This window comes from Sminthopsis crassicaudata, chromosome 4, assembly GCF_048593235.1.
Source record: "Sminthopsis crassicaudata isolate SCR6 chromosome 4, ASM4859323v1, whole genome shotgun sequence".
NCBI lineage: Eukaryota > Metazoa > Chordata > Mammalia > Dasyuromorphia > Dasyuridae > Sminthopsis > Sminthopsis crassicaudata.
Genome location: NC_133620.1, coordinates 145,207,957 through 145,224,000, shown reverse-complemented (window position 1 = coordinate 145,224,000; position 16,044 = coordinate 145,207,957). Strand labels below are relative to the sequence as shown.

The following is a 16,044-nucleotide window of genomic DNA, read 5'->3' as shown; positions in this document are numbered from 1 at the left end:
CTTAATGTGCCAGGCAGTATGCTAAGTCTGAGAAAACAAATAGAAGCAAATAAGAGAGACAGACAGTTCCTGCCCTCAAAAAGTTTACATTCTAATGGGAGAAGACAACTTATTAAAAGGAGCTAAAAAGCTAAGTAGGGGTTAGGGGGAAGTGGGAAAAGGAATAGTGATGAAGTCGAGAATAGCGATAAGAGTAAGGAGAGGAGTAAAGGATAATTACTCTTAAAATTGAGCTTCTCGGATGAACTCTGCAATGGAAAGAGAAAGCTGTAGAAGTGGAAGGAACTTCCAGGGTAAGAACAGACAGTGAGTGATGAAACAATCCAGAGACTTGGGAGTAGAGTTGAGGGATGCCACACGTATTTGCAGTTAGGGTCCAGAGAAATTTTGACTGGGGGAATCACAGGGATTGAGTAGACTTATTTAGTGTGTTTAGTTGTTTCACTATTTCCCTATAAGGTTGGTTTGATTACTGCTCCTAGAGCAAGATTCAGAGAAATTGTTGGATGCTGCAAGGGTTAGGAGAGGAGGGATAAAAGGCAACCAAGATAGCAAAATGCTTGTCTGTCTCTGTCTCTCTGTCTCTGTCTCTCTCCCTCCCCCCCTTCCTGGGAGGTTTAGGGCAAACAAAAATAATGAGATGAGTTAATAAAGCCTTGAATTGTTTGTTTGTTTTTTTAATTATAATCTTCATACACTAAAATTTTAACCTAAGAATATGGCATAAAAGGAAATGTCACCACAGAATGCAACAAAAGAACTGTTTTATCAGGAGTTAAAGAAAAAGAGGATTAACAAGTGGGCACACATGTAGTCATAAATTCTTTCTGACTTGTAGCCCAGCTCCATTTACTATAGTCATTGTTTGAGCCAATGGGATTGATTTTTGGCAACTTTGGTTTTCTGAAAACCTCAGGGTCCCTTTAACCAAGGGAGAATAAGTCTCAGTTTTTTTAGCCAAACTACAAACACCAAACTACAGAGTTTAAAATTAGGTTTCAGAATCTTCCAAAGACACTTTCCATTTGCTTTCTGGTTACCTGGTTGCTGAAACACAAAGTATCACTGAACCTCAGGACTCTAACCTTCTATCACTATCACCATTCAGAATAGTTCCTCATGAGAGCTTAAGTGCTAAAATTTAAAAAAAGAAGCTAAGAGTTTCTTTGGGTAGATGGTGATCTCCAAAGATCCAGTCAGCATCTGGAGGGCAGTACTCATTAAGTATCTGGCATTGCAATAAACACTTATTCAACAATAAAAACATAGCAGACCCTTCCCTTATTTTGGGAATGGCAGAGGGATAAAATGCATAATTATGATATATTATGAGTATACTCAAACACATTTATATTGTGTACACAGAGTAAATACAAGCTTTTTAAAGGGAAGAACTCAGGATTGGGAGAATCAGCTTAGGCCTTGTGTAGGAAATAGTATTAAAACTGATTGGTGTTCTCATTGTGCCAGGAAGCTGCACTGGGATTCATTTCCATGGAATTGTTTGGATAATAACCCTGGGAAAAGGGTTCCCATTACACCAAGAAGCTACAAAATTGAAGCTTGTACTCCTTTGGTTAAAGTGACCTGAGGTTTGCAAAAAACTAAAGTTGCCAAAAATCAATCCCTTTGGCTCAAACAATTATTATAGTAAACGGAACTGGGTTCTAGATCAGGAAGAACACTTCATGTGTGTACATTTGTTGATCTCTCTTTTTTTAAACTTGTGATAAGATAGCTCTTTTGTTGCATTCTCTTATACCATGTTTTTAGGCTAAGATTTTAGTATATGAAAATTATAAAAAAAATTTTTTTTAACAATTAAAGGTTACTCATCTCTAATAAAAACTTCTCCCTTAACTCCCACGTCTAGTTTCTCATCAATGCCCTTGTCTCAGCTGTTATATATAATGCCACCCCTCTATTCCAAGAAGTTTTTTCCTTTTTTCCCCTCTTTAAAAACTCAGCTGCTGAAAAGCTGTGGTGTTAGAAAATTTCCTTCGCGTAATTAGAGGGACACAGCCAGGCTCGGTACACCCACAATTTGACCTACTTCTTTTCTTGCATCTGTTCATAAGACACATAGGATAGGATTCAAGTCAACCCACACCCCCATGTCTTTCCTCCCCTCCCCCCTCCTGCCAGCAAATCCAGAGCTTTCCACGGGGTTCTGAGGGCCAGATACCTGGCACTGGTGAACACTTAGGGCAGGGACACAAATTGAAATCCTTGAAATCAAACTGGATGTGTCTGCTTGCACGTCAGTGCTCTCCTGCCTTAGTGACCTCACTGGTGCTGATGGGAACATTTGACCGAGATCATCGGGTATACTGGATGCTATGTGTGTGACTTGTCAACTAGAGAGTGTTTATTAATTGCATTTGCAAAGTGGTGCTCCCCACCAAAATGCCACCTACCCAAGGATTTAACTGCTCAGACTTAAGTACACTAAAAAAAAATTTAGTGTCAGCCACCTGGCATTCATCAGCTACCCTACAAGAGCCAATTGGAATGAACATGAACAGGAACAAAGAATGCTTTAAAAAGATTGATTTTAAGTGTATATTTCTAAAGACTGATCTTCCAAACTGTTAGGTAGGAAAATTATTTTTAAATGGTAAACAATAAGTTGATAACAGCTAGTCTTATAATTTGTAAATGACAGCTTTTAAATGAGTAGTTTCTCATTTTTAGTTTTATTGAGATTTAAAGTATTTAAAGGGAAAATATGACCAAATCTTTTAAAAATTTTTTCTGGGGGGGGGGGTGAGGCAATCGGGAGTGAGTGACTTGCTTAGGGTCACACAGCTAGGAAGTGTTAAGTGTCTGAGGCCAGATTTGAACTCCAGCCCTCTTGACATCAGGACTGGTGCTCTATCCACTGCATCTACCCCATGACCAAATCTTGATGACTGAACCAAGCTTTGGGTACATCCATGCATTTGATCATATAGTAGGATAATGTTCTTCTTCTTCTTCTTCTTCTTCTTCTTTCTTCTTTCTTCTTTCTTCTTCTTTCTTCTTCTAATCTTTTCATTTTCAAAACCAATGTCTGGATAATTTTTCAACATTGACCCTTGCAAAACTTTGTGTTCCAAATTTTCCTCTCCTTCCCCCTACTTTCACCCCTAGATGGCAAGTAATCCAATATATGTTAAACATTTTAAAATATATGTTAAACCCAATATATGTATACATATTTATACAAGTATCTTGCTGCACAAGAAAAATCAGATTAAAAAGGAAAAAAAATGAGAAAGAAAAGAAAATGCAAGCAAATAAGGAAAAGAGTGAAAGTGCTATGTTGTGGTCCATCTTCTGTTCCCTGTCCTCTCTGTGGTTGTAGCTGGCTCTCATTATTACAAGATCATTGGAACTGGCTTCAATCAAGAGATAATGTTCTTTACATTCTTTATTTCTTTCTTTTTTGAGGAATGGAAAAAAAATCATTTATTGACATTTATCCATGAAAAAATGTTAAGTTTCTATTTCAGAAGTGGTTAAATAAAACTGAAAGAAGCTATTTGATATTCTTTACTTTCAATGAATGTTGGGGCATAGAGTGAAAGAGCAGCAAGGTGTTGAAGTGAAAGAGAGGGAATTTGGTGTACAAGTTTAGCTAGCCATTCACCTTATAGTTTGTACAAGAGCCAATAGTCAAGCAAAAACAAAAAGCAGTTATTAAGACCTTATGCCAAGGACCAGATATACAAGTCTGGGCCTTAAAGGAACTTAGTTTCTAATGGGAGATACAACATGAAAATAACAAAAATGGTAATGAATTCAGAAGGTATATTTATAAGAAGTGTATATAAATTTGTGGCTCTTTCCAACAATGAGATGATTCAGATCAGTTCCAATAATCTTGTGATGAAGAGAGCCATGTACACCCAAAGAGAGGACTGTGGGAACTGAGTGCGGACCACAATGTAACATTTTTACTCTTTCTGTTGTTGTTTGCTTGCATTTTTTTTTCTTTCCCAGTTTTTTTTTCCTTCTTGATATAATTTTTGTGTGTGTATGCAAGATAACTGTATGTATATATATATATATATATATATATATATATATATATATATATATATGATTTAACATATTTCACTCATCTGTTCATTCATTCATTCATCTATTTAATCACTCACCCATTTATTCATTTATTTATTAAAGCTTTTTATTTTTCAAAACATATGCATGGACAGTTCTTCAACATTAGCCCTTGCAAAACCCTATGTTCCAATCCCTCCCCACCCCCACCACTTCCTCCCCTAGATGGCAAGTAGTCCAATATAATTTAACATGTATTTTAGCATATTTAACATGTATTGGATTACATGTTACAAGGGGTGGGAAGAAAGGAGGGGAAAATTTGAAACACAATGTTTTGCAAGGGTCAGTGATGAAAAATTACCCATGCATATGTTTTGTAAATAAAAAGCTATAATAATAATTTTTTAAAAAGTATATAAATCATGCATGCTGTTTTGTTCCCCAGGTCCAGGTGTGGAGGATCATCCAATTGCCAGCTCCCCAATCCTGGATGAAAGATCAGCTCTCTACTCCGGAGTTCACAAGAAGCCATTCTACTTTGATGGCTCCATTGAGAAACCAGCAGAGGATGACTCGGATTCCTTTACCACTTCTCCTTCATCCAGCAGCCTGGACACTTGGGGGGCTGGCCGGAAACTGGTTAAAACCTTTAGCAAAGGAGATGGCCGCGGCCTGATAAAGCCCCCTAAAAAGATGGGGACATTTTTCTCCTACCCGGAGGAAGAGAAGACCCAAAAGGTCTGTCGCTCTCTCACCGAAGGGGAGATGAAGAAAAGTCTCGGCTCCTTAAGCCATGGGGTAAGTACCGAAAGCGTTTGCTTTTATGACAACAGTCGACATAAGCATCACCTTCTGGTGTCCCTAGAGGAGGTCCAAAGCGTCAGGAAGCAAATCCGATTAAAGAAAATGGATACTAATTATTCCTGTTCCCGAGCTTTTCTCTACCAGCGCCCCTCTAGAAAGGGCCTAAGTACTACCACTTGCGACCTACAACTGCTCCGGCAGAAACCCAAAGGGGGAGGCAGCTGCGGCTTCCCCAGTAGAAGGCTGCGAGGGCGCACCTCAGTCAGCGAGTTCAATATTACCTATGTGGTGGAGCGGAGCCTGTATAGCCACCTCAACCTGACCCACCTGGTGCGGCCTGTCACAGACAGGACCCTCAGTAAGGCCGACAAGCAGGACCTGAGGCGGTGCTTGCTGGAGGAGGAGGAAGAGGCGCACAGGAAGTGGGCCGCCACGGTGGACCGCTGTACTAAACGGGTTCTTTTGAGAATCCACCAGAAGTCTGTGAGTTAAAGGAGCTGGTCATTACGATGGCCTTGTAATGCCTGTGAGGTTGCAGTGAAGTGCCCTGGAATCTCATCTCTCCATTTTCTCTTCCTTTCTTCTCTCTTTCACCACTTCACACCTACGTCAATTCCACCATTGCCTCAGAACAGCCACCTTCCCTTTCATTTAGTAATGATCTCCCCCTTTTTGTTTTTATGTCGTCCCCTTGAGGTTATCAGGTTTCTAAATTAAAACTAAACAAGACATGGATCAGGGAGGACATTCTGGTCCCCACAGTAGTCATTTGCACTTCTGATTCTTTCTGGGTAGCTGTTTTAACTTTGAAACTTGCTGTCCTTAGATCTTATTATAGAACTATCCCCCAAAATTTGATGTTTATTAATGTTTTTAAAATACTTGAGTCTTTAGTAAATCAGAGGAAATGAACACTAGGAAGACTTAAATTTAAAAAAGAGCATTGTAAAGTATGCATATTTTAGGGAGAAGGAAAAAAAAAATCTTGTTTCTTCAGGCAATTGGGGTTAAGTGACTTGCCCAGAGTCACACAGCTGGGAAGTGTTAAGTGTCTGAGACCAAATTTGAACTCAAGTCCTCCTGACTTCAGGGCTGGTGCTCTATCCACTGCACCATCTAGCTGTCCTAGGGGGAAAAATGTCTTTAATATAAAAACAAATTTAAAATGGTTGGGCCCTGTTTAGTCTACCTGGATCTCTTAAAGGTTCTTGTAAAAGAAAAATAATTTTAGTTAGAAAAATCTCTATTCTCATATAGGCTTTGTAATCTTCAGAGGATGAGGGAGAAAAATTAATTTGAAGATACTAGATGATGTGTCACTGGATTTAGCTTTCTCCAGTATCTCTGTGTAGAAATTTAGGCCAAACTCTTAAAGTAATGATTTGTGCAAGATAGCAAAGGAAAGAATCTAGAAATTTAACCCCACTCACCTGCCTTCTTTTCCATTACACCCCAGTAGTTTATTTCAGAGAAATGCACAACTAAGTTTATGTACATATATAACTTCATTCTTATAGGGATCTCCCATTTAGAAAACTCTTTCTACTAATAGTTGTAAAAATCTTAGAGTTTGGGACAATTGAGAAGCCAAATTACTTGATTAGGATCAAATAGCCAGTATGTTGAAATTGATACAAAATTGATACAAAAATGATACAAAATTGACTCAGAGACTGTCTCTCTCCTTACTGTACCAAAAGTTGAGAGATCTTTACATTTATTTTAGCATTCCTGGCCTGGTTATCATATGACAATTGATTTGTAACTTAGAACTTCAGTTTCTTCATATAATTCTCACTTTGAAATTGGGAATTTAGATCTCTAAAAGCCACCAAAATTAGAAGATTTTTTGACATTCTACATTGTTCATTTACTCATATACCCAGGTTATGTGGTCCCCTCCATTACCCAGTCCTTTATGACTAACTTCAAATCCTAGCTGAAGTCCTTTCCCTTTATTTATAAAGTGCTTCCTTTTATTGATTATTTCCAATCCATCCCAACAGTTTGTTAGTATGTAGAATGTACTAGAATGTACATCCCTCCACTTAGATGTAAGATTCTCAAAAGAGCAGGATCTATCTTTTGCCTTCCTTTGTACCCCATAACTAACTTAACATTGTGCCTGGCACCTAGAAAACACTTTTAAAAGAAATGTTTATTGAATGAATGATAAAGCATTATGCTCACCCTGGAAATACTCATAGAAAATGAAAACAGTCCCTTCTTTCAAGCAGCTACATTCTAATAGGGGGAGGTAAAATAAACAAATAAATAGCTTAAACAGTCACAGTTGGAAACATTTTTCTTTCTTTTCACTATACCACCATTCCTTGAAGATTTCCTGTCAACAGTTTTTAAAGTGGGAAAAAAATGATCCACATATAATCTGGTTCTTCTTCATTAAGCAGGTAATCACCGTATAGTATAACAGATCATTTAATAATGAAAACTAGCACCCAGAATAAATAGTTTGGAATCATAGTGGCCCTGTTCTATTATGATAAATGGGTATTTATCCTCGGGAAACTCTCCCTGGTTATTAATATCAGTTCATTGATTCAGTCTTCCCTCAGACTGAAATGGACATCATGGAGAGTAGCCTGCAGTGGAAGGAGCACTGGGTCTAAAATCTGGGGAGTTGGGTATAAATCTTTTTTCTATTGATTAATACCACTTTGACCTTGGCAGGCCACTTAACTTTTGGGGGCCTCAGTTTCTTCATCTGTGAAATGAAGAGGGTTGGGCTGGGTGGTCTCAAAGATTCTTTCCAATTATAATCTGTGATCATTTTTGAAAGCATTTTTTAATGGCAGAATTTTTCATAAAGTTGGTATTATGAATTGCTTTGACTTTATGTGTCAACAGTACCAATATGAAGCTAAATAATTATAGCTTAAATAATTGTAGACACCTTAATGCAGGAGTTTGTGTGGGATAGTTCTGGGTGGATCAGTAATGGTAATAAGGGAGAATGACATTTTGTATTTCTAACCTTTTTCTCCCCCCCTTCTCACCCCATTTACACAAAAGGATACCTCTGTGTAGCAACACAGAGGTATTTCTTGAAGACATGCAAGTGGGACCCTCTATTTTTTTTTTCCTAAAGAAAAGGCACAGTTTCATATTCTTTGCACTTCTTGTTAAGGAGTTCATGACATTCACCATTTCATATACTTCCTCCTTTCTTGTCCCAAAGTACGGCTGCTTTCTATGATTTTTCAAACTTGAATTTCTTATCTTTTCCAAATGTCAGATTTGCTTATTGCAACCTCAGGGCAATAACAATGCCTTTGTTTTCAGTGGAAATGGTCACCTGTCTTGCTTTTAATTTAATCATTTAATTTTGATTTTGATGGTATAAACTTGCATGAAAATTGAGAATCTTGTCAAGTTGGTTTTTTTGTTTTTGTTTTTGTTTTTTGTTTTTCCTGTGGTGACTGGGTTTTTTTGCACATAATAATAAGACATTTCAACTGCATGACCATTCCATGGAAAAACCCTATTTACCCATAGGTTTAAACATTTTCCAAATTATGAAGAAAAGAGACTTAAGTGTTAGAAATTGTCAATAAGGGTGTTATTTATTCATAAGGTCCAAGTATGATATTATCAGATTTTAGATTTTCTTTTTTAAAAAAGATTCACCAGTTAACTTTATTTTTTCTATTAAGCAAAGACTGCTCTTAAAAACTCCGTATTCTATAGATCAAATATGAGATTTTGTCAAAGATAATTTTACTTGGGGCAGCTAGGTGGCGCAGTAGATAAGCACCAGCCCTAAATTCAGGAGGACCTGAGTTCAAATGTGATCTCAGACACTTAACACTTCCTTCCTGTGTGACCCTGGGCAAGTCACTTAACCCTAACTGCCTCAGCAAATTAAAAAAAAAATTACTTTCATACTTTAGGCTGATATATTTTTGTTAAGAAAGGTTTTTTTTTTTTTGTTTTTTTTTTAACTCATTATTACATTAAGAAAAGGAGAAATAAAATCGAATTTTATAGTTGAGAATCACCTGTATGCTCTAACTTGTGGTTTGAATGTTAGGCCTAAAATCTTTTCTTTTCTTTTTTTTTTTTTTAAATTAACTTTTTATATTTCCTCAAATATTTATTTGGATAGTATAAGCATCTGCTTTGATAGTCACTGAAAGATGGCAAAAGAAAAAAGGAATATTGTAACTCATGCACTAAACAGGCCCATAAAAATTTAAATAAATCTTTGATTTATTGCAATCATTATTTTAACCCAGATTCTTTGGAAATTATTTCATTTACATTAGCAATAACATACTGAATCATGGTGTCTGTAGTAGCTCATTCTGGCTTAAAGCAGGATGTTGCAAAGCCATAAACTGATAAGGCATCTGTAAGCCATCTTGAATCTAGGAAGCCCCAAGTCAAAGGAAAGGTCACCAGAATTCAACTAAATGTATTTTTTAATCATTAGGAAATTTTTTTGACAACATAAATAGGAAGAGAAGGATTAATATTAAAGATTAGCCTTATTGGACCCAATCATACAATTAAGTAATTTTATAGTCCCTTTATAACATAGATATATCCCAGGTAAGTTAGCTCTAAAATTCTATTTCCACAATCGCTCATTATGAAATTGGAAAAATTGGAGGAAAGGGGGCATAGAAATTGCTACATTGGTCAAGTTTAATTTTTTTTTTTGATAAGGCAAGGGAAAACAGTGATGGCAATAATAATTGCATTATTAGCCCCAAGAATGTTTAATATATTAACTGACATATATTAGAATATATCAGTTTAAAGTGTAAAAGCAAAGTTATCCTTGACAAAATCTCAAAATACCAATCATTACAGCTTTTTAAACTTTGGCATTTTTTTTGTTCTGCCACATTTTCCACATCTCACACTTCCCAAAGCCACAAGAATTTGTCATATTTCATAGAAGTCCAATAACACCAGCCATGAATAAGAATCCCAGAACTTATTTCCCTACATTAGGTTATTTTCACTGTTAGATAAAGATAGGATTCTTTTTCACTATTTGCCAGAGGATGTGACATTGTTCTCAGTATAGTCGGCCTGAAGGCTTCAGATCCTCAAAACAAATTAATGACCAATTAATATTTAATATATTATTTAATTTTATTATTTATATTATATATTATTTATCTATAATATAATATAATATTTATATATAATATAATATATATTTATATAATTTATAATTAATTATTTAATAATTTAATATTTTAAAATTTTGTAATTAGTTTTAGCTTACTTTGAATGAGGTATATTATTTCTTTTCTGCAAATACTTTTTTTCTTTTGAATACTCTTATTGCCATAACTATTAGGAAAATTCTATGAAAAAGTATTTAGTACAAATCTGTTTTTGGATTTTGATTCTAAGCCACTTAATTTTGCTCATACTCAAGAATATTATATTCTCTCACTTTTTTCAACAGTTAGGTGTCTTTTCTTAGAAAAAGAGCATGTGATACAAACCAATCTCAGGAAATATAAAATCACTTCCCTATAACCAGCTAACTGAAGTATATTTCCCAAAGAGACAGTCCAAAAGTTTCCTCTTTTGCTCAATTTGAACAGCTGTAACAGGAGAGGTTGGACAAGATGATCTCACAGGTCACTTCCAGCTCCAACATTCTGTGGTTTTAATTCTGTACTTTAAAGATAACAGTGTTTTGTAATTGAGCTTAAAGGGACTGGTTCATAATAATGCTTATCATTCAAAAATTTTTATTTCATCTTGGGAAGATATAGCTTTTATTAGTTGATGGGGTTACTTCTACCTATTTGCTTTGGGGAGAAAAGCAATGTTATAACTAATTATAGTTACTACCTTATGACTTTGGGCAACTATTTAACCTCTCTAGGGGATTGAAGTAGGTTTCAAGAGGGTCCCTTCCAGCAGTATCTATAATCCCATGATCTTTTTATGTTACTAGAGCTTTTGGCTGGGACATACAACAATGAGCAAGTTTTCATGTTTTCCAAATTGGACCATTGTAAACATCATCAAATTTTCCCTTCCCTTTGGTGTTTATGTCTCTAAAAAAAATAGAAATATAAATTGAGGAAGACTAGAGTTTATGGTCTCTTAGAGTAACCCCCAAAGCTTTCCCTAGTGCCCCTACCAAAGGTTCTGGATCCCCTTGTAAATATTCATAACTTTTCCATAATGCATTTGGACAATCTGAGAGAGTAGTTCAGAGTTAGATGTTGAAATGTGGTTGCCCAGAGACGAGAACTCTTACTACATGGAATAATTGGAAATTTTCTTCAAGCCAGATGATTTAGAATATTAAAGAGATCCTGAACTTTAGAAACTGGGTCTGGGCAAGGTTTACTGGCCTGTGAAAAGGGCAAGATGAACTAGGTTTTTTCACCACATGAATCATGAGATTTCTCATCATTCTTCATTCCAGCTACCATTCCGTAAAGCCATTTGTGATCCAGTAATGTTTTGCAAATGGGAAATGTATTTACTGTGGGGGTTTTCTGCCTCTTGCTTGTGTTTAATCTATACCTATCCTGTCCTTTCCATAGAGGACCTGCAGTTTCGGAGGATTTGACTTGACAAATCGTTCTCTGCACGTTGGGAATAATAATTCAGATCCAATGGTAAGTGCAAGGCAGGAGAAAACAAATGGTTTGGTTTCAAGTGATGTAGCTGGAGAGAAAGTTTCAGATTTAAAATCTCTAAGAATTTATACTGTATTTTTTTTCCCTTTGCAGGGAGCCTAAATCTTCTTTTGAAAGAGGGCTCTATATCAGCAATCTTAATGCTTCCCACTGCACTATAGAAAATAAATAATGATCCTCTTTGGCTTCCGTCCATCTTTCTTTCTGCTAGCTTAGAGGACAACAGATCTTTGATGCCTTTATTACCATGTCCTTTTGTTGGTATTGTTACTTTTGTACTTTTTTCTTCTTGTTGTTAAAGTAAGAAATACTAGAAATATTTTGCTTCTTTAGATTTAGCCATTTTTGGATGCACAGAATTCTTCACAGTCAGTTTGAAGTACCTGGAATGGAGATAGGCAGACAGTAGATCATAGAGAAGAAGATAATTAACCTAGAATCTTAGAGCAGCAGAAGCCAAGGTCTATTTGGAATTACTGTCTCTAGCAGAAGGCTAGAAAGCTAGGTTCATTGTTTTCGCCCAATTCATCATGACCATTCTCCAGAATCATTTTAAAAACCTCACAGGGGCACAGAAGCTGTTTCTTGTCTTTGAGCTATATATATCCAAGGAACCATCTCTGTTATAAGACAAAAGCATGTAATCCATAAAAGTTGTTGATTCTAGGTGATTTTGGCACGAAAGACCCTGAAATGGACCGAGTCTCACTGAGACCAAACCAAGCTAGATTTTCTAAAGGCCATTGTAGGCTTTAGAGAGACATTCCAGATACCTTGGGTATGTTGATATTTTAAGTTATGAGATAAGGGTTATAGAAATGTTCTCCCCGAATTATATTTTCTTTCAATTTTTAATAAGACCATTTTATAAGTGGGTTGGTGTTATTCTTAAGAATTTTGATATGAAAATGCTTTTTACTTATTTTTGAAGTCAATTTTTTTAAAATTAAGGATTATTTATTTTCTTCCAATCTTCCACCACATCCCTCCCATTTCAAAAGAATAAGGAAAAAAACAACAACTTGCATAGTGGATATGCTTTCTCTTTCTACTAGGAAGTCAACTAAAATGTCTATAAAAGAAATTTTGATTTTTATGGGGGATGATTAAATTATTATATTTGGGGAGGAAGTGGGACAAAGAGAAAATACATTTTCTTTATTTAGTTTTAAAAATATCAATTCAAATAAAATGGATTGAGAGGTCGCTTTAATATAGCTTAAGGTTAAAGGATAAAACTTGAGAGTTGATTACTCAGAAATATGGTGATATGAATTTAGTCTGGTCTTAATGTTGGAATAAATTTATTGGTGTAGCTTTTAAAAAATTCTTAATCTTCCCCTTGTTAACTCCTGCTTTGTTGTTGACATTATACCTACACCTACCAACAGTATCATGAAGCAGTAGCAAAACTTTTTTTTTAATAATTTCTTTTTTTTACTTATCATCAAATAAACACAAAGATTTCAATAAAAAAAGGAACAATAAAAGATTAGATATGAAACTGTAGCACTGAACTCCTTCCTTCCAAAAAATAGCTTGTGGAGCTGGAATCTTAAAGATCAATTTATTCCAGATGAAACAATTAAGATTCAGACATTGTAAGTAACTTAGATAAGTTAACAAGTCCTATGTATACATATATTGTATTTAATTTATACTTTAACATATTTAACATATATATTGGTCAACCTGCCATGGGGGGGGGAAGGAGGGAAAAAAATTAGAACAAAAAGTTTGGCAATTGTCAATGTTGTAAAATTGCCCATGCATATATCTGGCAAGTGAAAACTATTTAAAAAAAAAATAAAAGTTAACAAATCCTAGGGCAGAATTCAAAAATTGGATTCTCTGAGTCCAAAACCGATGCTGTTCTCACCTTCCTATAACTGTCTACTACTGATATGTAACTCTCTCTTAAGTAAGGAAATAATAGCCAAAAAAAAAAAAAAAATGGGAAAAACCCTCCAAAACATTTATTTTGTGCTTACTGTATGTCAAGACATTGTGCTAAGCACAAAAAAGCAAAATAGTTATTGCCCTCTAAGAGCTTATGTGCTAATATGGGAAGACAAGATATGAAGGATTATTGGTGTAAAAGGGAAAAGAGATTTATATGCAGTACCTTGGTTTATAAAAAATAGCATGGAGTTCTTATATTCTAGGCATATATTCAAGTCAAGATAAATGGCAAAAGCCCGAATTCCAGAGACCAACGTTTAAGGGATAAGGGGCATGAAAATCATAACTAGAATTTCAGGTAACATGGTTTAGAAGCAGTGGTCCAAAAATAAAAATTTGCCCATGCAGCTCTGAACCAAAAGGTACCTTTTTGATTAAAAATTCTATCCCCAGGTAGTCATCAATATTTCACTTAACAGGGTTTTTTAAAGTGGCTTTATTAAGGTGAATTGAGAAAAAGCTGATGATATTAGTAATAAAAATAATTTTGTTTAGTTTCTTCAGTTATATCCTACTCTTCCTGACTCCATTTGGAGGTATTTTGTTTTGTTTTGTTTTTTTGGCAAAGATATTGAAGTGATTTGCTATTTTCTTCTCCAGGCTAATTTAGAGAGGAGGAAAACAGGGTTAACTGACTTTTCCACAATCATAGAATTAATAAGTGTTTGACTCCAGATTTGAGGTCAGGAAGATGAGTCCTGCTTCCAGACCTGACAGTCTATCTATTGGACCACCTACCTGCCCCCCAAAATAATAATAATGGCTAGCATTTATATAGTACCTACTATATTCTAATTTCTTTATTAATATTATTTTCACTGGATCCTCAAAATAATGAAAGGGGTACTCTAGTATTATTCTAATAGAATGGATAGAGAGAACTGATGTTTCTTTTTTAATTTTATGAGATTAATTTTATTTCTACAAATTTTTTTCTGCAGGGTAAAGAGGGGGACTTTGTGTATAAAGAAGTAATCAAGTCACCTACTGCCTCCCGCATCTCTCTTGGAAAAAAGGTGAAATCAGTGAAAGAGACAATGAGGAAAAGAATGTCTAAGAAATACAGCAGTTCTGTTTCTGAGCAGGTATGTAACTGAATGCATACAAGCATCCATGGCAACATGACAAAAAGCAGAACTCTCAAAGCATAATCTTTTATAGAATAGAGCTTTATGTTTTCTTCAGGACCAAGCAGTTTCACAATTCTGGTCTGTATTCTTCATAACATCTCTCACTACAAAGTAGGTATCTGGTATTGAATATAGGCACAAATGATGGGGGGAAAATACTAGTTCTAAGGGAGACAGAAACTGAGTTCAGATCCCTTATCTATTTGTTTGACTTTAGACAAATTACTTGTTTTCTTATGTGGAAAATGAAGGATTTGATTAGGTACCCTCTGATATTACCATTCATTTCATTTCTAAAATCCTATGGATTTGATTTTTTAGGAGCCAATAAAATAAAATCTTGAAAAGAAAGTCTATTGCTTTTTTTCTGTTCTTGTATTATGGACATGTAGAATGAATTTTCTTGTTCTAGAAATACACAATAAGATAGGGGACCAAAGCTTACTAGGACTTAAATGTAATCGTGTTTTTTCAAGTTGACCTAACACATAAACCATTAAGGAAATATAGAATTAATTTTCTTTTGTTTCTCCTATGATTCTGTCCCTTAAGAGCATGACCAATTTTAGGTCTTAATTGCAATGGAAGAGAGATTAATGACTAAGTAAAATAAATGCTTTCTTAAAATCTGGGCTTTGGGATAATTCTGACCATCTTTTTCCCAAGAAGGCCATTTTTGGCAGTCTTCACTTATTTCTGTTGGGTGGATTGTCAGACTATCTTACACATTATATGTATGTGCATGTGGACACTCACTTTTAAAATAATCAGTTTTTCCACTTGAAATATCTAAGCAATCACTCTCAAACTGCCAAATAAAACAGCTGGGAAAACAAATAGTTTGGTTGGATAGATATCGCCCTCTTGTGGACTATTAGGGGGAAAAAGATTAATTGTAATTATACTTCCATAATCCACATGAATTTAGCTTAGTAAACTTGATGCAGTGGAAACTCAGTCAATAAACATTTATTAAGCACCTACTATATCCCACCGAAGGGCAAAGTCCCTTCTCTACAGAAATTCACAACTTGGTGGAGAATACAACATGCAAATAACTATGTACATACAAGCTATCTACAGAATAAATTGGTTGGGAGGAGAATCAACAAGGGAAGGCACTACACTAAAGGACAATTTTAGGAAGGCTTCCTATAGAAGTTGGGATCCTAGCTAGATGCTGAAGAAAGCCAGGGATGCTGGGACAGAAATGAGGAGGAAGCACATTCTAGCAATGAAAAAGCTTGAGTTTGGAGATGGATTGTCTTGTTTGAGGAACCCAGAGGAGACCTTGATCCCTAGATAATAAAGTAATTCAGGGTAGAGGTGTGAAGTGTAAAAAGACTGTGAGATAAAGGGGGCAGGTTTTGGAGATTTTCAAATGCTAAAGACAGTTTCGTATTTGATCCCAAAGATAATGGAGAACTACTAGAGTTTATTGGTGGGGAGGAGGTGAC

At 35.4% G+C, this 16,044-nt stretch overlaps 1 protein-coding gene across 7 annotated transcripts in view; it reads left to right on the top strand.

Moving 5' to 3' along the window:
• SASH1 (SAM and SH3 domain containing 1) overlaps nt 1-16,044 on the top strand; it is a 380,232-nt gene that overhangs the window by 331,612 nt on the left and 32,576 nt on the right. For all 7 annotated transcript variants that reach the window (XM_074309591.1, XM_074309593.1, XM_074309590.1 and 4 more), the window contains 3 exons: nt 4,493-4,845; nt 11,400-11,474; nt 14,399-14,542. In XM_074309591.1, coding sequence (XP_074165692.1) covers nt 4,493-4,845; nt 11,400-11,474; nt 14,399-14,542 — 572 coding nt within the window. The remainder of the gene's footprint in view (nt 1-4,492; nt 4,846-11,399; nt 11,475-14,398; nt 14,543-16,044) is intronic.